Below are 24790 nucleotides of genomic sequence, written 5' to 3' on the forward strand. Positions count from 1 at the left end.
GACTCTTACAAGTAGCCGTAGTTGCTGCTGGTACAGTTAAAGTGTCAGCAACTCTTGCATACAAAGTTTTATTAAATTGTACTCTGCCTATGCGTTAAGAAGTTCTGATATTTTATAACAGGGTTGGTTAAACGCGGTTACGGAAAGGAAAGAAAAAAACCGTTTAACAAGGACTCGAGTTTTTAAAGCGTGAAATATGTTTTCTTAACAATATTTCATTTGTTCAACTTTTCAAACAATTTAAAGTTGAATTTTTTTTCTTTTGACAAAGTTTTTGCTTCTTTTCAATTTTCCATTTCTCTTATATGCGTTGTATGAGAAAATAAAAATAAAAATTTCTCGCAAAAGTTTTGCCAGCGAAAAATTTGTATAGTTTTAAGTTTCCTTTGCAGTTGTTATGTTGTTTGGTTTAATATTTTTTTTATTTTTGTTCTGCGACTCTACCCACTGGCTGGGAGCTAGTTTTTACTGGTATATACCGCACAGCTGTGGATTTCAAGTGTCAGGTTTGCTTTTTCACTGCCTTTGAAAATTTCCTCTTTTTTTGTACTTTTTTTTTTTAAATATCGCTTCCCTAGCTTTAAAAATGGCTACGACAGTCATCGGTCAATTTTACAGCCACAAATTATTTTCTGCATTTTATTGTTACACGAGCGGAATCGAAAATGAAGTCAATTTAAAATTTCTCGATTTGCGTTGAACTGTTTGAATATTTTCCTTTGCTTTAGTGCGAAACATATTTTTGGGATAAGTTCTCTGCAGTTTGCATGCATTAAAGACTAAAGCGCAACTAAGATATTTGTTATTAAAATCTTTTTCAGAAATTCTCCTTTAGAATAACTAAATATATACAATGCCGAAGGTAAACTTGCTTTGGCAAGTATTTAATAATTAAAGTGTAATTCATATTAAGGACAGCGATTAATTTTTCCCAGGGGTTAATACAACTTATCGCAACATCATTTTTTAAATTGACTGACTATATAATAATACCAATATGATGGCAGCAATCTGAAGTCGTAAATATTTATAATTGGTTATTACTTGCAGGACGTGTACGACATGTGACGATAAATTGATGTTGAAATTGATTTATTCATCTTTTTTATGAAATTACATTGATTTGTTATTTACGTAACTGGTCGGTCAATGGGCTCTTGTATTGATTGGATAAATTTTGTATTTCCAGTCGTGTTCATGCTTTCCTCAAGGCTCCTTGCTTTCTTTAAGCAACTCGCAATTACTTAATTAATGCTTTCATGTAATGACGAATATTGTGATCGGACGCGAGCTGAGGAAATAGGAGAATTTAATGTAAAGCGGCCGAACATATAGGCATTCTTAGCCTTACTATATGGTCTTTATAGTCCAGCTTATAAGAAAAACAATTTTTTTCTCGGGGAAATGCAATTCCATCTATTGGGAGAACAAATTACTTCGGTCCATTTTTTAAGAGAAAATACAAGTAATGCTGTGGCGTGCCCAATAACACTATGACTTCTTCATTCAAAAGTACTAGTCTTTTAACCAAAGGCCGTAGCTTATCACACTAAAGCGTACGCAATATAGTTCCTTCAAGTTTCCCATAGATGCTGTTCTGTGCCAAGAACACACCATTTGCGGGGATCTTTCCTTTTCCTGCTTAATTCTCAAGATAATGCTGCCAAATCATTCAGAGTGATGAACTGGGGAGACGTTGTAATGTCCAAATCTCAAATAACTTTGACACAGAATAAACCAGCTCTTAGCATCGACGATAAAGCTGAATATCTTTGACAGCCCCACTTAACAAGGCCAGCTGGATGTGCTATATTATGGTTTATGTTAACCAAATGTATTCACGACTAAGTAGTACTCGCCAAAAGGAATAATTAATGCATGATGATATGGTAAGATTTCATTATGAAGAAATTTGCTCCCATGCCGCAGAACTGCTCCAGGAAATTTGGAACGTCGTACCCTTCCGATGTTATTATTAGTTTTTACTCCTTCCGATCGTCAGGGGTTTTAATAAATCATTTATTATGTGCTCGAATGGTGCTCTCACCTTTGTGGCGGATCTTTTGATGAGACCTTCAAAAGGCGAGACATTCTTTCGAAATGAAATTCGAAAACTGCTTGAGAGGTGGAAAAAGATAGTAACTACCGATGAAATAAATGCATTTTTGATCTAGCAAGTGAAGTGTGATCCTAAAGTAAGTGATCCTTCTTAACAATAGAAAAATCATATCTATAACCTACACATTAAAGACAAAGATAAGAGTAACAAAGGCTAAAAAATGACAGGTTGTTAACTTGAGTGTTGCAATAACTTGTACAAATAAACGTTAAATTTATGACATATAAATTTTTGAAGCCGTATGAAGAGTTAAGTAAAACATATGTATATATGGGTATATACATTTAAAGTCTAATGCAAATGCCATCAGTAAATGTAATGAAATTGAGTTAATATACTTACAGAATTTAGCAAACTTCTTCAACAGGCTGGATGACTTAAATAACAACGAACAACGAACTTTACTGAAACCCTCAACAGTTATGCATGACTGACTGCCAGCACACCAATCTTTGCATAGCTTCAGCAAAGGAGTAAAATGATGTGGAAATTAGCAAAAACATTATTTTTTTTTGCAAGCACAATAATTCTGTGTTACTTCCTTCAGAGATACATAACTTGTATGCTTTCAGATAGAAAGTTTTATTTAAAACATTTGCTTATCTTTCATTTCAACTGTCAAACTCACAGGAACAGTCAAAGCAAACACATTTCCCGGAAATAAACTAATTTAAAAGAAAAACAAGTAAGGAAATTATATTCAGTTGCGACTGGCCCTTCATTCTCGCTCCGCCTTTATCATAAGAGCACGAAACGAAAAAGAAGACATTTTTGATACTCTTTACTGTTGGATGGGCGCGATCGGATTTTTTGCATTTTCTACAAGTACCGTAGGGTCATTCATCGAATGATCTACACGCGTAAAAGCTTTGAAGCGACGTATCTGTTGTAGTTCAAGAGTAGTATGCGAGAAAACGATTTTTTTTTTGTTATGCATTGCGGTTATGTCTTTTGACGGATCCGGCCTATTTTTAGTAGTAACTTTCATGCAAGAACTTGCAATAATTTCGTTAACATTTGAAAGTGCATAATAGAGGGAAGCTTTCTCCTGGCTGCTGCTAACCATTCGAGAAAATCAAGAGAACACAATGCTATTTGATGTCGAGTACAGACGTTAAATTATTTCTACATTTAGCAGCAACAAGTGATAGAAATAGAGAGACAAGCGATTTGTTGGATGGCAAAAAGGAATTTCCAATGCAGTGCATTCGCTTCCTATTACGTCGAAATTATTTGCTCTAAAAAAAGCTGCCCAATCTCATTGGCAAAATTTTTTGTTCATAAAGAAAAGTTAATCATTTTTCTTCGTAAGAATAAATGCAAGAGAACAAGTATGAGATTTAAATCCATTTTCGGTCCACCTAATCCTTGCTTTTTATGCTGATTCGGTGGTCTCTGCCAGTTTTCTGGCACTGGCAAATTTGGATAAAATTTCAGTAAAATTAGCATAAAATTATTATAATATTTAATGGTCGACATTATAGAACTTTACATGCTTCCTGCTGCATAAAGCATGCTTCGAGTTCTCAGGGCTTCAGTTGTGCAGGGGTTGAATTTACCTGCATGGTAACTCATCTTCAATTAAAACTAGTATTCTAAGCTTATATTCCGAGACGAAAAGCACCGGAATATTTTCGGCTGAAACATTTGTTAGTTCTTTTATAGAAAAAAAAAGAAACGCTTCTTTCAAGAGAAAGATAAAAATGTCGTTGGCAAAGAACTATTTATGTAAGCATTCATATTAGGGATGTCGTCATGAGAATGGAAACGTGACTCAAGGCAAACAATAAGTCAACAATTGAAATAGTTAGAATAGTTAGATAATTATCAGACGGAGGAAGATACATCAAGTTAAATAGGAAAAGTAACTTTGTCTGCTTTTGGTGCTGCTTTGGCACCAAACTCGATTTACTCGATTGTGTTGTGTGTGGACGCTCCCGTATCGTCGCGTAACGCTTAAAGCCAGTAATTTTTCTTGGTGAAACCACCGTCTGAGAAATACTCGCATCTCCTAGAAGGTTCGTTTTGTTTTTTTTTTTTGTTTGGATAAAGCAAAAAAACATTTAAACCGAACATTTAAAGTTCAAAGCTAATATCCCCCTTTTTTATCTTTTTACTTTTTATTCAATTAAATCAATAAGAAAAATTACCTGTAATTGGAGTGAAAGTGATAAATAAATATGTATATCCTTAAATATATAAAGGAATTCGCATTAATTTCTGTCGTTGTTCATAATAAATGTTAACCTAATTTTTATTTTTCTCTTTATGCAAAAATTAAATGCAAAATGCTATGCAAATGCATTGCTATTACAAGACTCTTTCTGGGCTTGCTTTTAACATAAATGGCAAACGCACCGTTGGGATGTTCACATTTACTAGTCTCTTAGCCGTCCTTCAAGTAAATCTACAGCAAATTTAATGTATGCTCAAGAAAGCAAATTAATAAACCAAAAAGAAATATAAATAAATAAAAGAAAAAAATCTTTTAAGGAAAACGTAATGAACGCAACTTCCGGCATCTTCATGTAATTTCTTTTAATCAAAAAAAAAAAATAAAAATAAATAAATAAATAAGCAAAAAATACATAAGAAGACAATAATAAATAAGAGGATGTGTTGTCTTTACCATGGTTGCGTATAAAGCAAAGATTTCTTGATTTAATTCTGTGCTTTCATAAAATCCCATTTCAAGCTATTATTATCGTTACATCTATACATTTCCGAACTTTATTTAGCCAGTATCTTGGGGTATGTATGTAAATAGGAAATTGAAATATTCTTCTCTCTCTTTCTATACGTAGCAAATAGATTACCTTCATTAGGAGTTTAATTGTGTTTGAGTTTACCCTTTTCGGCTAAATTATGATTTGTGTGAAAGCAACATTTCTTTGCCCATTCTTGACATTCCCTTGATCGTAAAAGTCAATCATATGATTTGTAAAGTAGAGAGTAATCGATTAGGAACAATAGCATCGTAAACTTGAAAGTCGACCCCATTCGTGCTATTCGCACAATTATAAATAATTTAGGGAAAGAAATAGGAAGCTGAAGATCAGTTATTTCGTTTTACTGTACGATCGAGAGTAATCTGAATAGCAAGATACCGAGAGATATATACTTTAGAGGGACGCAATAGTATTGTAAAGTAGCAGAAGTATAAACCATTCGCCCCTTTCTCTAACCGTGGCATTCATCCAATTATCAAGATTAATATCAATTTATAGAACCGGGGATAATAAAAGCTTTTATAGATTGTCTTTATTCACTCCTAAGGCAACAGGAATGAATTGCAGCCAAAGCCTTGAGTTAAATATAAAAATTAAAATTTTCAACTATTTGTTTTAATGCTTATCAATTCCAGGTGGGCCAATTATCATGGCAAACTATGTACAACATCACCGATCACAACAACAACAACAACAACAACAGCAGCAGCACCAAAAGCAAGAGCAACAGCAACAGCAACAGCAACAGCAACAACATCAAGAAAAACTTACATGTTTGGACTTGACATCAATAAAAACTAAACAATGTCTTAAAAAACAAGAATGCTGTAAAAAAGCAGCAAAACAACGCCGAACGTCCTTCTGCTCCGATCCATCCACCGTTAGCTACTATCATCGGCATCAACAACAAGAAGCAAAAGTTTTTCTCACAAAATTATCTAGTGCACAACACAACAATGGTGGGGTTGGCTTTAGTTTGTCGAAAGGTTGGCCTTTCCATTTCAATTCGTCAATAGCTTTGTTGCAAGTTTTTCTTCTCGTAAACGCTCTCAGCAGTCATGTTGCATTTGGTGAAGGAAATGTTGGTAAGTTTAAAATAATTATTACTTTTTTTTTTTTTCTTTTTTTTTTTTTTTCTTGATAACTCACTAACCGACGCTAAATGACTTGGAAAATTAACTAAGTGTTTTCAAGCAATACTTTTCATGTAACACATTTCAAAAAAAAACACTTTTCAAATATCATCTAACGAATAACGCATTTCGACAATAAATAGCAATAGTTTTCAGTTAGTGCCGATCAAGTAAAACTTCTCAAGCACCGCTCCTCAAGTAACGATTTTCAAGTAAAACTTCTCAAATAACAGAGTTTAAGTAGTGCTGGGTACAAAAATTCGGCCCTAATCGAATGTTTTGATAGGTATTTCTTACGTGTCTTTTGGGATTACTGCGTTACCGGCTACCACACTACGGGCACAACGCTCTGCAAAGCTCAAACTGCAAGTAGATTGTTACTCGCGGTAACTGCAAGATGATTGTTACTCCCTTTTGACCTAATGCAACATAATCCAAACACGAAATTGTTCCACCAACAATGCTCTTCAAAATTTGCTCATTTTAAGCTCATTCATGTACAGAGTAAGTTTAATCAGTTCAATAGCGAAAAGCAAGATTTTCTTCTTGAGACCACAATCTTTACGGCCGGTTAGACAGACGGAAATGACAAATTGATTTAACTTTGAGAGAAAAATTTTGTACAAGACGAACGAATGAAATGAGTGTCTTCGATTATTGGTATAGTGCTGTGCGAACAAGACGTTAGAAACGATGAATATTATGAAAATTTAATGAATTTTGAAAGAGAAATCATTTGCTTTTGAAATGTAAAACAATACGAAGAGCAAGAGGAAGAATGTTTTGAAAAATATATAAAATGAGTTGTGCAACAGATACTTAAGGGAAGATTTTAATGCATTTGAAAAAAATTCCATTGAAAAAAAAGGAAAAAAATGGAAATTTTTAAAAAAACGAAACCAAGTAATAAATTAAAGTCCTGTTGAAATGAAATTGTAACGAGTTTGCGGGAAAACGAAACACAAGCAAAAATGCGATAATTGGCAAAGCGGCAACAACAATGACAACGAAACAACAACTAATTATCAATTTAATTTGTGCGAGACAAGAGAGTAATAATAAAAATACATATATACAAATATACATACATAAATATAAATAGATATAAATTTCCATTTTTTGTATGCGAACTAACTACCCTGCCGGCTTGGCAGGGGGTAGGAAGGAAAACTTTAACAACAAGTTATAATAAAACATTATTATCGGTGTTTGAGCTGATTTTCATTCATTTCACTTTTCCATTAGACATGCAGAGAGAGCATAATAAAGCCACAGTTTATTGTTCGTTCATAACAGTCAAAGTGCCGTTATTCAAATCACAATTGAATAGAGAAATCGATGAATACGGTATGAGTAGGTGGAAGGATAAAAAAAATGAAGCATTTTGTTGCATATTTTTCACAAAATATTATATATATACATGTATATATCTATATATATATACATGTGTGTATATACGTGTGCCATTCAAAATGATATCTCTCTGTGTTTGTCCTTCTTTCTGTTTTCATTCAGCGTTACTGGGAAAAATATTGATTCGCCACTACCCTAGCACGGAAACAAACACGCGCGCGTGCACACGCACACAGTCAGATTCATACATGTATATCCATGTATTTCCTGTGAAAAGTTTTCTTTTCGAGTGAAAAATTTTCAACTGCTGTACGCGTTATACACATAAACACGGATTCGTATGCTGTGCATAGAGAAAATTTTAATAAAGAAAGTCAGTTAAGAAGTTACAGTTTATGAAACTGATGGCAGATAAAGCAGAGTGAAGTAGAGTAAGTCAATAATTCAAACCATAACTCTCTGAATCCGCCAAAACGAACATCATTTCATTTTATTCAAAAATTTTTCTCCACTTTCCCTCACTCGAAAATACTGATACTGCCACCAGGAACTACACTGAGTTATTAATATTTTCATAAAATATTTTACTTGACTTTTTCATCTCTCGCTCTCGTGCGAGGTTTCTTTTTCCGTTGCTTGACTGGATTCGACATTTTTAAGGTCTGCCTAACATTCCTAACTATTGATGTGCAGTATGTTGCCTGGGTTTTGACCACTTTTGCTAAAGAATGCTAAGGATAGAACTTTATAAGTCTCTAATATATACGTATACCTGCAGGTAAGGATACTTAAATATGACGAGTACTTTACTGCAAGAATATATGGACAACAAAGCCACACGAACAGTTCTTTTGTCCTCAATGTGACCGCAGTGGTTTATAAAAGAGTGGGTCCTCAACTCGATACTCGTGTTTATTTAAAAGGTGTGCAAATAAATTCTGTAAATTTTTTGATCAAAATCAAATTTAATTAAAATAAACTAATTCCAAAGCTTAATAATCGAGATACGCACAGTTACTATATACGGCGTTTTGCCTCTTATCAGCTAGCAGAGGGCAGGTGACCTTGCGGCGAAATAGACATAGGCCCCTTTTTGCTCATCTTCAACTTTCCGGACCAGTTTTTGTGCTAACTATGACATTATCGATTTGAACCAGTGAAAACTAACAGATCTGGAGAGTGCGTCGCAATCGGTAGACGATGCCGGCCTAACATGGAGATCAGTTCCTGGACTGCGTTTGCCAGAGACGGACGGAGGTATGCGAACGTTCATTACTCTTAAGAGTACAATTTTTTACAACAAATCTCGCAAATCACTTACTAACCGTTTCCTAGCTGAGGGCGTTACCACTAAAGATCACTTTCGTAGCTTCAGCTGCACTTTTCCTCAACGATAATTCTTTACACATTAGGAAGCAATCAATTCTAATTTACGGAATTTATTTACACACCTAATAATATATCTTTCATAACAATAATGTAATGGAAATAATTAGAAAAGCAAAAAAGACTTTAATAAATATTCAGTTCTATGTAACAATCCGGATCGCCCTTCCACTGCTGGATATACTAATTGCTTTATAGACACATAATTTTGCTTTTGATTAATAAATGAATATAATTATATAGTTTTTCAATAAAAACATATGCAAATGTTTAAAATTAATTAAAACTAATTAATATTAAATATTTCAAATTGCACACTATATATATATATATATATATATATATATATATATATATATATTGTACATATATATCTATCTATCTATTGTATTTATATATATATCGTCCCTCAATACCATACCATACCAATGGCTTCGTCAATAATCACAACTCTTATTTGTCATCGAGTGCCCTTGTTGAACGGCGTGCTGTATGCATATATACAGATTATTACTTCTTTCTATGGATTGAACCCTTTTATGATGTGCTTTTTTTTGCTGCACTCTAGATTACCTATGATTTTATTCTCATCGCTCGTTTTCTTGTTTGGCCGTTAAGAGCTCATCACTTTGAACAAAATCTTTCATCAATATTCCGTCCCCTACTATTTATAGAATTTATAATTTATAATCTTCTTCTTTATGTATTATTATTATTTTTGTTTTTACGAAAAATTTGTGACTACGAAGAACGGTTGGAACTACCGTAAACATTTCTCATATTTGGCATAAAGACATTTATTGTAGTTTATAAGTAACGAGCCAAAACCGAAACTGCTCGTATTCTTGAAAACAGAGTTGGTCTCAGATTACGTTGGACTCATGATTGTTGACCGGTTTACTCCCTTTCCCATAACAGACTATGTGCAAGAATTTTTTAATGTTTCTACCGAATTTGAAGCCGATTTCTACATTTTTGCGACCACGATAGTATTTACCCGAACGGACAGACGGATATGCTTAAATCGGTGCAGAGTTCGATGCTGATGAAGATTGATTTGATGTCTTAAGGAGTCGGTGGGTCTTTCGAAGTAGCGCAAAATTCCTTACCTAACAAAATTTAATCCAAGTAATATATGTTGATAAGGGAAAATTAACTTTCTATTACTCGTTCAGTACAGCGTAGCACTATATATAACTATATAGCAGATATATTTTGTAAACATTTTTTATAAAATTGTTTGCCGCGTGTAGATGTGCGTACATCAAGCAGAATAAATAATGACTTGAACTAAGAGTTAAATCCTTTAATATATTGTTAAAAAGTGTTATTAGAATTGTGGCTTAAATTCGTGTTATTTATGGGTCCATGGTTGGGTACATTTTGTATTCTTCACAAAAGTAAAAAAATAATGAAAAGACACACGGACCTAAGTCGAAGTTATGTTATCATTTCGTTCGCTATTGCTTGAAACTGAAAATCTTTTCATTGGATTGAATTTGAAATGAAAACACTTGCGCACTCTCTGTTCCCCATGCATCTAAGCAACGGGTAGCAAACAAGCAAATATATGAATAGAAGAGATACGGTGCATCCAACTTTGTATTGTATGTATGTATGTGCACCCTTCACGTGTATAAACGTTTTATACGAATAATCTACAATCACCGACGTGTTGAAGAAAATTTTCGCCTTAACATCACAGAAGTATTCATCACACTGTTCTATAAAATATCCATACGGCTTACGGTTTTTTTTATATATAGTTCGACAATTTGAAAGAATTGTAAGCAATCAAGTTGAAATCGTTGAAATGTACGAGGTCGAAGATATGTTCACAGATTTCAGCGAATGCTCGTGTAGTCAGTCAGCAGGCAACTTTTTTACTTTTGTTTTAAATTAGTTTCAAGCGCTTGAAGTTGTTTTCCATTTTTATTAACCGTAGAGAGTATTAAAGATATGAAAGCATAGAAACGCACTTTAAAAATTCCATAGAATGCGTATCGTCTATCTTAGTGAGTACTAGTGAATAACAAAAGCTGGATATATACTCTCCTCGTTCCTTTTTAGTGAACTAAGAAACTGAATTCAGAACTTTGCTCAGAACAAAATGAATTGGAATTTTTTTTATCGTTTTTGATATCGCCGGCAGGTGGTGTCGTTCAAAAATTTCCAAAAAATTCAAGAAATTTTTTGTATACAAACAGATAGTTTTGTCAGATGACTTCCTTATGAAACGTTGTTTGCTTTCTTAAACGGTTGAGCTAATCAAATCCAACCCAAGTGCTTCGAGTTTGACGTAAATTAACTTTATTTTACAAAAATGTTCTTCCTCTTCAATCGCTTTCGTCACCTAGTGCTCAAAATTGCAACTTACAAGAGGTCATTAGCTGGGGACGGGTCTCAAATAAGGGCGTGGCGTCAAAGTTATAAGCCAAATAGATATTTTGGCAAAATTTTCACCATAAGAATTCCACTAAGAATTGGTCTTTGTTGTCACATAAGAGATCATTTTTGCCAAGAACGCTTATCTTGAAGGAGATACAAGAAACTTTGTATTGATCACTGCCGAAAACTTTAATAAGTTTTTTCCTAGCGTCGCTGTACGGGTAGTTAAGACAGGGTACAAAAGACAGAGACATTCCAATCGATTCAGAAAATAGTTTTAAAACCGATTAAATTATAAATGGTATTTCGATTTTTATAAAGGACCCCAAGACTAAAGCTTGATAGTGTGAATCTAAACTTTATTTTCATGGATTTTTTAACTTGAGATGAAACGACTTTAGTTTTAGTTTAGTTCGGCAATTTTTTTTTTTTGTTTTCAAACAATATTTACTAAAATGAAAATGATGCCGAAAAACGAGTAAAAATTAATTGAAAACGTTTAAGAATAAAACGAAATGATTTTCATTCTTTTTTATTTTTTCTTAACACATGATAAGCTATTCTTTTCTCACTCAGAAATGCAAACATCAGCAAAACGTTCCTTCTAAGGAAACAATTTTACGTTGCTTTATGTATGTATGTTTAAGTGGAAGCAATTTTTGTAATGATTTCTCCACTAACTATCTTCTCTTTCCCGTCTCCTTAACCTGCCCATCACTATGCAGCTGCTATTGAGATTTTCAATGTAAAGTTTTGATGCACTCAGTATGTAATAAACATGAAAGGAAAAGCATTCAAACGAAAGTAACAAACACATGTCATACGATACACACAAATATAAATAACATCCTACGGACTGATTTAACAAAGAATTCTTAAAAAAAAAAACAAGTAAAGAAAATATATCCGTTATGCGGCGAATCTTGGATCCGTAAACGCATTTTGCTCCTCTTGTTTTTACAAAATTATTAAATCTTTACACTTTGCTGGATTTGCCTATAAGGCAGAATTTTAACAGCAACAAAACAATAAAAAAAAAAAAAACGAAAGACTCCATGCTACGGTAGACAAGGCTGAATAGCATCGAAAACTCACGCTGATCTTACACTCACTGACGTTTATTCTCCTTTCTACTTTTTCTTGTAAGTGAAGCGTCAATATTAAGCTTATAAACCACCTATCGTAATGATGCAAACCTAGCATATCTAGCATAATTATAGGAGAGGAGAATCAATATTTTCAGAAAGTAGGAAAACATTTTCAAATTAATTAAAATAAAATTTCTTGTATGTGTAACATCCTTGCAATGTTCTCTGATTTTTGTTATTATTATTTTTCGCAAAAGAGTCGTTTTACTGATATTAAAGTTCAATAAAGGAATTCCATTACCAAACAAAAGCAAAAGTCTTATGCAAATTTGAATGGGATTTCGCTTTCGAGTACAATTGAAATTTGCCTGCAAGTGTTCGTCTCCTATCCGCTTGAACGTTTTTTCCCATTTACTTGTGAGTGTAACAGCAAAACGCTTTTACACCATTACTACTTGCTAGACTTGCCAGGTGTACGCAGTATGCACATATCGATCTTATTTGGAAAACTAAATCCACTTAAAAAGCAATAGAAATCTCTATTACCTACGTTATCATTCAACTGTTAAGTGTTAAGTGTTTTTCCCGTCCAGAGCGATCCCAAGCATTTGACAATTGCAACAAGAAAAAAAATGTATTTTAGTATTATTCCCCATCTCACACACACGTGTGCTTAAAATATGTAGAGTATCGTAAAATTAAATGGACGACATTTTAAAAAACTGTACGTCATCATCGCTGGAATATTTAAAGCTTGATTATACTTTAAAAATGGAGGAAATGGAAAATGGTCTGTGCGTAATATTTTTTAAGAGATAGTGTCTCAAGTGTCAACAGTCCAAAATGACGATTGTGACTAGATTGCATTCAACAATTTGGAAAAGTTTCACTCAATATAGGGCTATACGACGTTCCAGGTAAGAAATTTAACAACAAACATTGAACTATTAAATAACCTATACATGTACGTAATGCAATCATTCGTTTATTTTCGTGATAATATGCCAAAAATGATACTTTGGTTTTATTTAAAGACGTACTTTTCATAAAACTCATTACAAGGGACGATATGCCAAGCGTCAACTGACGTCATCCAAATTTAAAAAACTTGTTATTCTTCTTTAAGATTATATTATCGTTAATCTATTTTCGCAACTGGAAGTTACGAACTAAACTGTACCGCTGTATAAGTCTTCACTTTACACGGTGAAGTGTAGATATATATCTCTATGATGCTAAGTGATCGTAGAGTTAATTTTTGCGCCAGATAGCTTTTACGGATCAGTGCTCATCAATAACCATAAGAATATAAATTAGACGTTTTTATCGTACAAACGCTTACTTTTCATAGGAGCGGGTTCAAAAGTTGCCAAGTCTAAACCAAATTATCTATATGAGTTTAGAGAGCTGAAGTGAAGGGGTTTTTTCGAAAAATTTTAAATTTGTTGTTCTAGTCACAAAAATGTTGCGATTTAATGTATTTTCAATTATGACTTTTTGGCTGAACCCAAATCACATGGGCAGACTTTAGATGGACGCATGGACAGACAGGTTTAAATCGTTTCAAAAATGCAACAGGTCAGCGGCACGTTATTCATCATGCTGACTGAATAATCTATTGTAAATTTGCGAAATTCTAGAAGAAGAAGGGGAGGAATTTAACCGGATAACTATAATAAATAATAATAATTACTTGAGCATGTCATATACATTCTCGAATAAGCGGTATAGGATGCAGCCCAAAAGCTTAGCATGGGAAGCGTCTTTTCATGAACATTTTTATGTTAAGTAATCATTTGCGGACAATTTTCACTCTAGTGAATTAATTTTAAGCCGGCGTAATGGCGTAAGTAAAATTATTTTTTCAAGCAAATTAACCCAATGGCTCCTATGTTACTTACATAGTGCTCTACACTTGTACGAGCGTGTTTTCTTTATCTGTTTTCGTCGCTTCGCAATGCGCTACTCGACACCCTATGACAAGTTTGAGCTTCCAGATGTTCAAAGTATATATCCAGCGTATATTTCGCGGTAGAGCACATGTATTCCCGTCATTAAGCGGCGATGAACTCGACATTTGACCAGTTAACTGAGAAAAAGAATCCACCTAACGTGCGTGCCTCTTCCGCGCACATTTATGTCACGGAATTCAAGTTTAAAATATAAATCACACATTAATGCACCTGTACTCAGCCGTTTAACTTAAGTAAACCTTGTGTGTACGTATAAGCTCACTGTTGGCTTTAGCCAAACTTACAAGCCAACACACATACGCAAAATATGCTATACCCATATGTACTATTATGCACGTACGCATGCATGCACGTATTCGCTTGGGATAAATGAATGCAGGATGCGCTGTATAAAATGCTATTTTGAGGCGGGACATTACTTCTTAGTTTCGAAGAGAGTAAGGTCAATAACAATTACAACAAATGTGCCCTATAAATACGAATTATCTTTGCGTACCTGCATTTTAATAATTTATTACCATTAACGACTAAAACTCTGCATCAGAGTTTTTAGTTTCTAGTGTCCCATGCTATGGTAAGAGATTGTGAACTTCTTGCTAACTACAAGTAAATTTCAAGTAAATCTGGCACTGAGCCCAGACTAGAGTAAGTAAGTATGGCCCTTAGTTTGTCTATAAAGCGTCAATAAATTGAATTGTGCTCGACCTGTAGGATGCGTTACGACAGATTATTCATGTCTCGAATACATAAATAGGCTTTCGGCCTGCGTTTTAAACAAATATTTGCCTGCTTGCTTAACAGATTCGCTTCAAAATTTACTTTTTTCCCACTTTAAAAAAAAAAAGTTTGAACGTAATTTTTTTGATTATAATAATAAAGAATTTAATCTTCGTTGTTCACATTGTTTAGCACTACTGCAGAGAAAATATTTTATAAAAAAATTTACTTTGAATATTCGATTTACATGTGCAGAATGTGTTCTGGTATTTTTTAACAAAATACAGAATATATATATATATATATACATAGAGACAGGGAGTGACTTTGTTGATTTCCAAATCCAAGCCAACATAAATCAAAAGGAAGAATTTATTTTGATTTAACTTTGATGTCGCAAACGGGACATCAACATATACAAGGAAGAGGCAACAGACAGACATTAGTTGTGTCGTTGAAGGCGAGCATTTACGAGATATTTGATGCACATGAATATCTGCTGCATACCCTTTTTAAGCTGAAATATATCCCTGTGATGGATATAAAGAAGTAAGAAAATTATATTCTGCTGCTGCGACTGAATATTTTATCTTTCTCTTAGGAAGAGGAGGAAACAAGAAAAATACCAAATTTTGGTACTCTAAAATATTGGTGGGAGTAGTCGATTTTTGGTGCAAGTGTCCAAGAATTGTGCGTAGAAATTTCGAATAAGAAGCAAAAAACCCATTTCTTTATTATCTGATTTTAAAAAGGCTGGTATTCGTACTTTTCGTTATACGATAAGCGTATCCTGCTCCTCTGGGTACAAAGAAGCCAAAATCTTCATTTCTCTTCGGTGAGCAGGAGAATGTTACACAGACGGTCATGTCTAAGGTGATTCGAAATTTCTTGGTGTTAACGAATATATATAATTGATAAGATTTCTGAAGCTTTCTTGTGGATGCTGCAAACCTTTAGACATCGTGAATATATTCAAGACTTTTCGGTAATGAGCTCAATTTTTGTTAAAACAATTCCTATGTTATTAACGACACACAAGATACGCTTATAAGCGTATCGATGTATTTACTCTCACAGACGCAGAAGAAACGTGTTTCTATACCCTACACCTTATTTGGCGCAAAACATATTAAGGTTGTGCAGATATGTGTAACACCAAGAAAGATTTAAAATAAGCCTAGCTTTTGGTATATCGATCGATCCAGAACTATTTTGTGAGTAGATTTAAGCCTGCCTGTTAGTCCATCTATTTTTTTTTTTTTTTTGGTTAATCTGCAGATCGTAATTTTCGAGACAACTCGACGTAATTTGGGTTGTATGGATGTATTTTTAACAACCGGTGCCCGTACAACGGTCATTATATGAATAAATTTACAATTTTCAAAATATCTCTTCAAAAATCCCGTAAACAATATATAGCGGATGGGCCAAGTTTTTTAGATCTGCCAACATGTAACCCTACCTACGAGAAGTAAGCCTTTTATTTCTAGAATTCACTCTTATTAGAAATTTAAAATAAGACTTAAGTTAGGATCTCATTGACGAAAACAAAGTACGAATTTTGTTAGGCAAAGAGGTGTAAGCTATTTAAAGTTCGGTCTTACTTTTAGGTTATAGTCGCCCTGCTCGGTTTGTCTTCCCTATAGCCGTACAAGGGATATGTGTTATGTAAAAATATGTTTTGTTTTAACATATTACTTTCCCATCGAATAAAACAAACATATTATCATTACGGTTGTGTACGTACACACGTTGATGCGGATGTTCATCTCCATTTTCTGTTTATCTGTTTTTATGGGAAAATTGAATATCAAAAAATGAAATGTAATCGAAATAGGTTTTTGCATGTTTTACATTTTTGTATTCGTATGTGCTTCTATCCGTAAACATTTTATTATAACTTTAACGGTGAAAATATTTCCATAACTATATAAAAAAAGCATAAACAACAAAATATTAAACAAAATACATAAATTCTCATCCAACAATGTTAATATGTTCTCCTACTAAAAAGTATGTACAGCCACGAACAAACATATAGCAACAGTTGAAATAAATGCAAAATGGTTACTTAAGAGCTACCTACATACATAATTATAAATAATTATCTGAAATTTACTTGCAAAAAAAAAATTTTACACATATTCGGGGATTCCTTCAGATACTTAACAACAATAAAACAAGATCGCGTGGCAACTGGTCTAAAAAAAAATAATTCACAATTGACTTTAAATTTCAGTAGTAAGTTGATAAGAACTGTACCTCCAATGGATGTTGTTAAAGCTTAGTCAAGTGACCTTCAATTTTAGAAACACCTTTATAAGAACGTTCCTTAGGCAAAATCACGATTTTTGAAAATCAAATGGTTAAGAATTGTCGGGTACTTTAAAGGTATGATCAACTCTAGAACATGATGTCAAGTAAAACTCATTTAAAAAGTTAAAGCGATGGTGGTCTCAAGTAATAACGTTACTCGTCCAATTGTAGGATATTTAGGCGATCATTTGAAAAAAGAATCAAAAATAGTAACATATGAAATTTACAAAGTGTAAGGAAATCGGGTCTAATTGAAGGTCTTTTTTAGCTAATTAACTGTTTCTGGTTACTTATTGTACTTATTATACACAAAATGTCCTAAGAATTTTGTTCTAAATTACACTAAAACTAAATATACCTCTAAAGGTATATGAAAAATTATTTCGGAAAGTAAAAGTCGTAAAATTCCCCGTAAGACCAGTTCAAAATTAATTGTTTCTTCTCTTTCCGATTCAATGCATGTATGCACAGGGTGGTTAACAATGTTGTTAATTGAGGACAAAATAAAAACAAGTAAGAAAATTGTATATGTGGTCGCGACGGAGTCTTTTATATCCATCACCGTTTAATACGGATCAATGAAATGTAGACTTTGTTGCTTTGTAGCTGAAGCTGCTTTTGTTTTATATGATATGAAAAATGAAATGTTAACATACTATGATATTGAGTAGGCGTGGTCGTTTTGCTCTATTTTTGTGGAGATGTTGCAAGACTACCCATAGAAACTACAAGCAAGTTATTATCGCGTAAGTAGCGAACAAAAATCTTGTAGTGTGGTCGTATCCCTTGCCCGATTCAATTTGGATACTAACCTACGTGCAAGAAACTTTTGCATTTTTGCAACCAGAAGAATGTTTACCACGGTCAGAAAGGTGGACAGACGAACACACTTCGAATCTTTGATCTCTCCTTTCGAATGTTGCACACGTCTTCACAAATTGAATGTATTACTCATTCTTCGCTGATAGATACAATAATAATATTTAGTAAAAGCATTGTTTTAAGTTGAAGGTATTTAACTGTCCTTGGCTGTATGTATGCATACATTAAGCTAAATAAAATATTCATATGAGCTTTTGAGCCAGAAAAAGAACGTAAATATTTATATGTGAATAAGAAGTTATTTTTACTTTCCATTAACCATATTGCTCAAGCAGAAATTTCACTTCATTTTAATATATTTAAAAATTTCCTTTTTGCATTCAAAATAGAAAAATATATTAATTCTGTGAAATGTTTGTTGCATTGGATGCAAATGCATAACTGATATCATGGAAATTGTTTAATCACCACAAGGACAAGATTCCCTGCATGCACACCATCGTCTGTTTGCCTACACTCTTTTTCTTTCTATTTTCTTTCGGCGAACTAGATTGAAGAATCATCAATCGTCAATTACTGATCTATAGATGCGTATATTATTAGTAAGAGTTCTAACCTTAGCTTAACTTTTGACCGACTTTAATAATCTGTCCAACCTTTGATTAGAAGACTTTCTTTCTTTGTCGTTGACTATTTTAAGTTACGTATCTTTCTGTTCTAGTATGTTATGCTGGTTCTTTTACTTCTTCCATAAATTTTGTTATGTCCGTCCGAAGATATTTTATATTTTTTCTTTTCAAGCAATGGCTTTCACACCGTAAAATGTCTACTTGTGTGCAACGTGCCATGAAATGTTTTCTCATCCATAGCCCGTTATCTTTGTTTATCTTTATTCCGTTTAATTGACAAAACAACAAAAGCACATGAATAATACGGTATTAAAAGATTAAATATCTTTTTTAATATATTTTCATGCTTGAATAAGTAAATAATAATAATAAAGTCCGCATAATTTAGTTTAATGGAGTCAACAATTAATTTGCAACATGACATGATTGGTAAAGTGTTTTACTACTTAAAGTAGAGCCGAAAGTGTCAAACAGCAGATCGAACATTTTTCTATGGGCATTTCTTAGATAACGCTAGCGAAAGTCTCCCATTAGCCGTTGGTTTTTTTTTCATTCAGGAGATGTCCTTCATACGAGTAAGCACGGTGAACGGTTCAGGTAGAATTGGAGAAAAACAGGTTACCGTCTTTTTTGCTAACTAATTGAAGTCTTAAACGGTCCTGATAAATTTTCCTTTCAATTTTCGCAACCCAAAGTTATCGATTAAAATTGAATGAGCAAAGTTTCATCAAGCTTTATGATCGTGAGCAGAAAAAGAATGAAAGACAGATGGGCGGGTGAACAAGCGGAGAGACGGGTAGACGATCAGTAAGCCAGCTATGAAAGTATGAGCAGACTTATAAACGGAGGGACGGAAACACCATCGACCTTAAATCAATTTTGATCGAATTTGGAATTACGCTCGATATATAAAAAATATGCATTTTCCTTATGGCCATTTCATTGGATGCTGCTGGTTGCTACGAAAGGAAAACCCAATCTTGTACACTTACAATGAACATTAAAAAAATTATATGCTGTATTACCCATTTCCCTCGAACAAAAATATGCTAATATTTTAGTTCAGCTCCGAAACTAATAGACATCAGAGATTCCATCAAAGTTAGTGTAAAATTCGGAGTGCGTTTAGCTAGATCTTCGATGTTGGTTCCTTTTGTTTAAACAATTCGAGAGACAACGTTGAACTCATTGTTCAATTGCCTCCCTGTGAACAGCCGATCAGAACGTATAGAGCTGAAATAAGCAATGCTTATCTTTTATCGATACGAACTTCGATTTAAATTTATTTTTTTGTTTAGGCGGACTTACATACTAAAGCCACTCTCTTCACTTTCCTTATGGAAGGATAATGACGCAAAATATATTATTCACATTATTCCCTTGCACTGAACGGTTGCATGGATACATAGAAGCTTTACTCGCTACCAGTTATTACTTTTTTTATTTGACGTAATAAACTAAATGCAAATCAGGCATAACATCTCATAATTTATGTTTGATTTATCAATTAGTATAAGAACCATGGCCACTTTCTTAATGATAGGATTACTCAAGCTCAATCTATTAAAGTCAAAGTTAAGTCAAGTGAGATTTTCAAACCAATTATCTGAATTAAAAATAAAGAAAAAAATAAAAATTATTTTCTCAACCCACAATTAGTTAACTTTGAACTATTCATGATTTGGAAAAAGAGAAACCGTTGTAAAAATTCTTGAATTATCCCAGCATTAAAGCAAAGGCAATAGATTGTTGTGGTATATAAAAAAAAAAACGTTAAAAAAATAATATATTTTTTTTTATATATAATAAAAAATGTTTTTCATCCTAAAAACAATATGGCAGAGATAAGGTGCAGTCAAATCAAAGCCTCAAGGTAAAGGGAAACCAAAAGCCCTTTCCCAGGCGCAATATTTGCAAATGTGTGTGTGCGAGTATCTATCAACGCCTGTAAAATTTTATAATAAACAAAGAAACCTTTGGCATGGCAAACAAAGCGAGCTTTGTATGTCACTCGTGTAATGCCTGTCAGCACATTTTACAAATAAATGAAAATATTGAAAAAAATTGTTTATAAGATACCGTACATATATATATGCATGTAAATAAAATGTTTATAAACATAAGGTGTAAAAATAAGTCATGTCCGGCTGTTGTATTTTTTCTTTAATGAAAAAGCGCTTTGCTCAGAGAAAGGGTAAAAAATGGTTTTAGGCAAACCCCTTTCTAACAGAGTAGGAATTTTGTGACGAATAAACAATCGCCCTTTCGAGCGCGTATATCAAGGTTTTCATGACAAGCATGGAAGGCAGGAGATGGAAGGTAAGGTTGCATAGGTTGTGCTCCATTATGCGAAGAAATCAAATGTAGACTTCTCGCATATAGTACTCACGTTTCATTTAATAATCGTTAGACAAGTTGGAGCAACTCTTAAAGCGACAACGCACCCAGAATGAGTAAATTATTCGAATTTGCGGCAAAGTTAATAGTTCGCTTGATATGTACTACGGTTTTTACGATTCTCACGTAATACAATTGTCCATTTTTCATCACACTTACCTTCAAAATAAACAAGAGAAGACAAGTAATACTTTCTGCCTCGTTTTTAACATAGACCCGAAACTACTAAAAACTATGGTGCGTATACTCTAGTGGGATAACTTGTACTGTTGCGCGCAGCTTAAAGATAAATCGACGTATGAACACCATAGCGTATACGCAAGTTTTTTAATAATTACTAGCAAATAAATATATGTGCACATGTGTGCATATACTTATATATGTATATAGTTTTCATTACGCGAGCTTGATTGCAGCAAAACGGACGATTGCAATGTATGGGTGTGTGTGTGTTTCTGCTTGTACGTTTATCTGTGGATATTGATGTTTTGATAAACCGTTTTTATTTTGTCTCTCTCCCTGCTATCCCACCTGTTCGTAATGAAAACATATAATGAAAACAATTACAATCAGTGTCAAATCTTTTGCTTTTTCGTATTGGTAATTGAAAAAAATATTAGCTAATCTATAACTTGCAAAAATGGGGCAGAAATAATTTATGTCCGTAGTTTAGACAAAAGTTCCTTTCAATCCCATGACTTATTCTGGCGTTGACCGATCACTAGTGGTAGGAGAAAATAATACGTTTTCTTGTTACAAACGTTATGACTTTGTATTAATGCTGATATCCCGAAGCAACAATCAGTTCATTATTAAATTTATTGTAAAATTAATCACGAAAACCGTAAATAAAAAAAATACCTTATGACTTGTGACAGTTTTGTGATAATGCTCAAAATAAGACTTTTCCTTCCAAAATTTTTTAATTCTTGATAGAGTGATTCCGATCATTATGTGGTTGACTCGATGTCTACAGTAGAAGTAACATTTCATCAATCATTAAGTTTTGCTTTATTACCCTAATGTTAACGCTACTCTTACAGCGGAGTATTTCCAAAAATTCGTCATGGCCACACAAGTGCAATACACGAATGGTTCCTAAAGAAATCTAATCCTCATATCTGTACTTACCGGCGAAACCTTGCCAACTGGAAGGGTCAATCGCTCTTTCGATAGTGTGTAAAAAGAGCTACAGAATGTTTATAAATCAATGGGTGGTATGTTAAAATTACGGCTTTATTCAGCGCGATAACTTTGAGCAATACAAAAGACATCACCCAAAACTGGCAGACAGGTTTCCAGATATAATTGTGAAATAATGGCCGCGGAATGCTTGCATAACCACAGAATGCATTTTGAAAACTTTTGATGTATTCTCACCACGTATCATGACTATCTAATTGCTCTCCGCCCCGCCAGCTGGAGCTAAACCAATTAATTACCAATAATCGACATGCAATTCATGCCCACCGGGCGTCTAAGTTAGCAAATAGGTACCAGTTTTATCAGAAAATATATACTCGACTATACTCAGTTCTTCATTTAGATTAGAAGTACGGGCTACAGATGGCGTATCAAAGTCAGGATGATACATTATACGTATGCATATCGCAATTAATGAAGTGAGCTTGCAAAAATTGAACCAACTCTAAAGTGACTTGCAAGGAGATCGGGAACAGATTATTAAAGAGCATCATAAACGTTAAAACATTATATCCAAAATTTCGACTCTTGAAATCGGTTAAACCCAAATAACAATATTTATCAAAATAATTGCGAGTCCAAATGAAATTGAAAATGACACTAGTTAAACATGAACCCAACAAAATCATAAACAGCATTAGTATTTGGGTATTGTTTAGCCGATCCCCCGCCGATCTTTTCAAAGTTTTTCATTAGCTTAGTTTCATGACTAGTGTAAACGACCACACTGAAAATCCAAGACGTATTGCGTGAAACAGTTCCCCTCTGTAAAATTTAGTCCGGACCTAATGCTGCGCTTTGCTTTTCGTGTTCTTTCAACACTCCAAAAATTCGTATAACATTCGATTGGGCAGGTCACATTCCACAGTACCATCCAATTCCAATAAATCTTTAGTTTGGAGTAGTTTAGCTGTAGCTGGAACACCTTGGCGTATTTTCAAATTGGTTTCTCCATCTAAATTGAATGTTTCTATGAAACACATGCCCTGCGGTTCACTAGACGACAGTAGTATCAAATCAGCCGGAAAGAAAGTGTTATTGGGTATCTTAATAATGGTTCTCAATTGGAGTTGCTCCCAACATATTGTCAACACACAAAAGCGCTTGAGATAGACTCACCTTCTTAGAAAATGATTCTGAATCTCATATCTAATACAACAAAAACTGAAGTTCATATAATAAAAAGTTTTAAATGTTTCATGATGAAATCCGATGAATCAGATTATAATAGTAACTTAAGTTAAGAAAATTAACTGGACTACTATTTGGACTATCCTGCCCCACATATATACGTTTTCACGAAAATTGATTCTTTGCAGAAGTTCTGTCTAAGGATCTGCACGAAAATTTTTAGCTTTTATGGCAGGAAATTTTTAATATTTTATGGTAAAAATTGATCCATAACAGTAGTAGTAAAAATTAATTGTGCTCGATTCGACTGCAACTGAAAATAATCCGTTATTTGCAGAGAGGTCTAATTTTTAACATACAATCACATAATAGTAAGTTTCTATAATAACAGGGTATAATTCCTATGTTCTGTAGAAAAAATAAGAATTGTGGCAGACAATGTGGTGTAGGGTAGCCGGAAGATAATGTTCTTAATTGTTTTCCTTGCGGTTTGTGTACCTTCATTTGGCCATACAATTAATATTCGAGGGGGTTATTGCCGCGAATCTTCCTTCGAAACATCAAAATGAATACAAAGTCACAAAAGCTTTGTTTGCTTTTGACACTAGAGATTGAAGCATATTTTTAAGCGGAACCCCGGTATATATCCCCATAAATAAATCATTTATGATTGCAAAAACAAGCGTTTTCTCAACTCGAAGATTCTAATTTGGGAAGACTAGTCTTACGGAAACCTTGAAAATTCCTATAGAACATTATGTGAACCATATTCAAACTTTACTTCTTTCGGATAAGCAAATCGTAATAACAATAATAATAATAATAATGAGTTTTGCTTAGCAAGATTATTATTGTGAACATTTTATACGCGTATATACGCGTAAATATATATACAATCAATTCTTCCTTTAATTTTCTAGTTGAATTTTGTTTTTGTGCATTATTTGCAAGGCTTTTGCAAGCCATAGATTTCTCTGCTTGCTCTCTTGCTTATGCTATTAATTATTGGCGGATGTAAACTGAAACTGAAAGAGTTGCTTATCGTCTTTGAAAGGATTGTATAATTTTTCATTTAAATTTCTCTTTGTTACACCAATATGCAGCCCGTTTTTTTTTTCAAATGTTTAAAAGAATTAAAATGCTTAAAATAAGAAAGTGAAATCTACCAACAAAAGGTTCTTGAACTATGGTATTAGTAATAATTACATGTTAAATTTTTGCAGCACAAGTAGAAAGGATACGAACGTGCGATAGATTAAGTGCACTATAACCTGTCTAAGTTTGACTTCCGGAAGGAATTCACTCTTCCTGTACAGTATTTCCCATAAAATTTTGTTTAAGGAGAAAATTTATTAAACGCTTCCCCAAGCAGAAATTTTAAATTTTAAAAAATATTTATTATATGC

General features: G+C 33.4%; 1 protein-coding gene across 4 annotated transcripts in view; it reads left to right on the plus strand.

Annotated features, from left to right (window-relative positions):
• Positions 1-24790, plus strand: part of LOC119633234 (receptor-type tyrosine-protein phosphatase N2) — a 44167-nt gene that overhangs the window by 9988 nt on the left and 9389 nt on the right. For all 4 annotated transcript variants that reach the window (XM_038026672.1, XM_038026673.1, XM_038026674.1 and 1 more), the window contains one exon: positions 5484-5933. In XM_038026672.1, the coding sequence (XP_037882600.1) occupies positions 5498-5933 (436 nt within the window). In that variant the 5' untranslated portion in view covers positions 5484-5497. The remainder of the gene's footprint in view (positions 1-5483; positions 5934-24790) is intronic.

This window comes from Glossina fuscipes, unplaced genomic scaffold (assembly GCF_014805625.2).
Source record: "Glossina fuscipes isolate IAEA_lab_2018 unplaced genomic scaffold, Yale_Gfus_2 2, whole genome shotgun sequence".
In the NCBI taxonomy this organism is placed as follows: domain Eukaryota; kingdom Metazoa; phylum Arthropoda; class Insecta; order Diptera; family Glossinidae; genus Glossina; species Glossina fuscipes.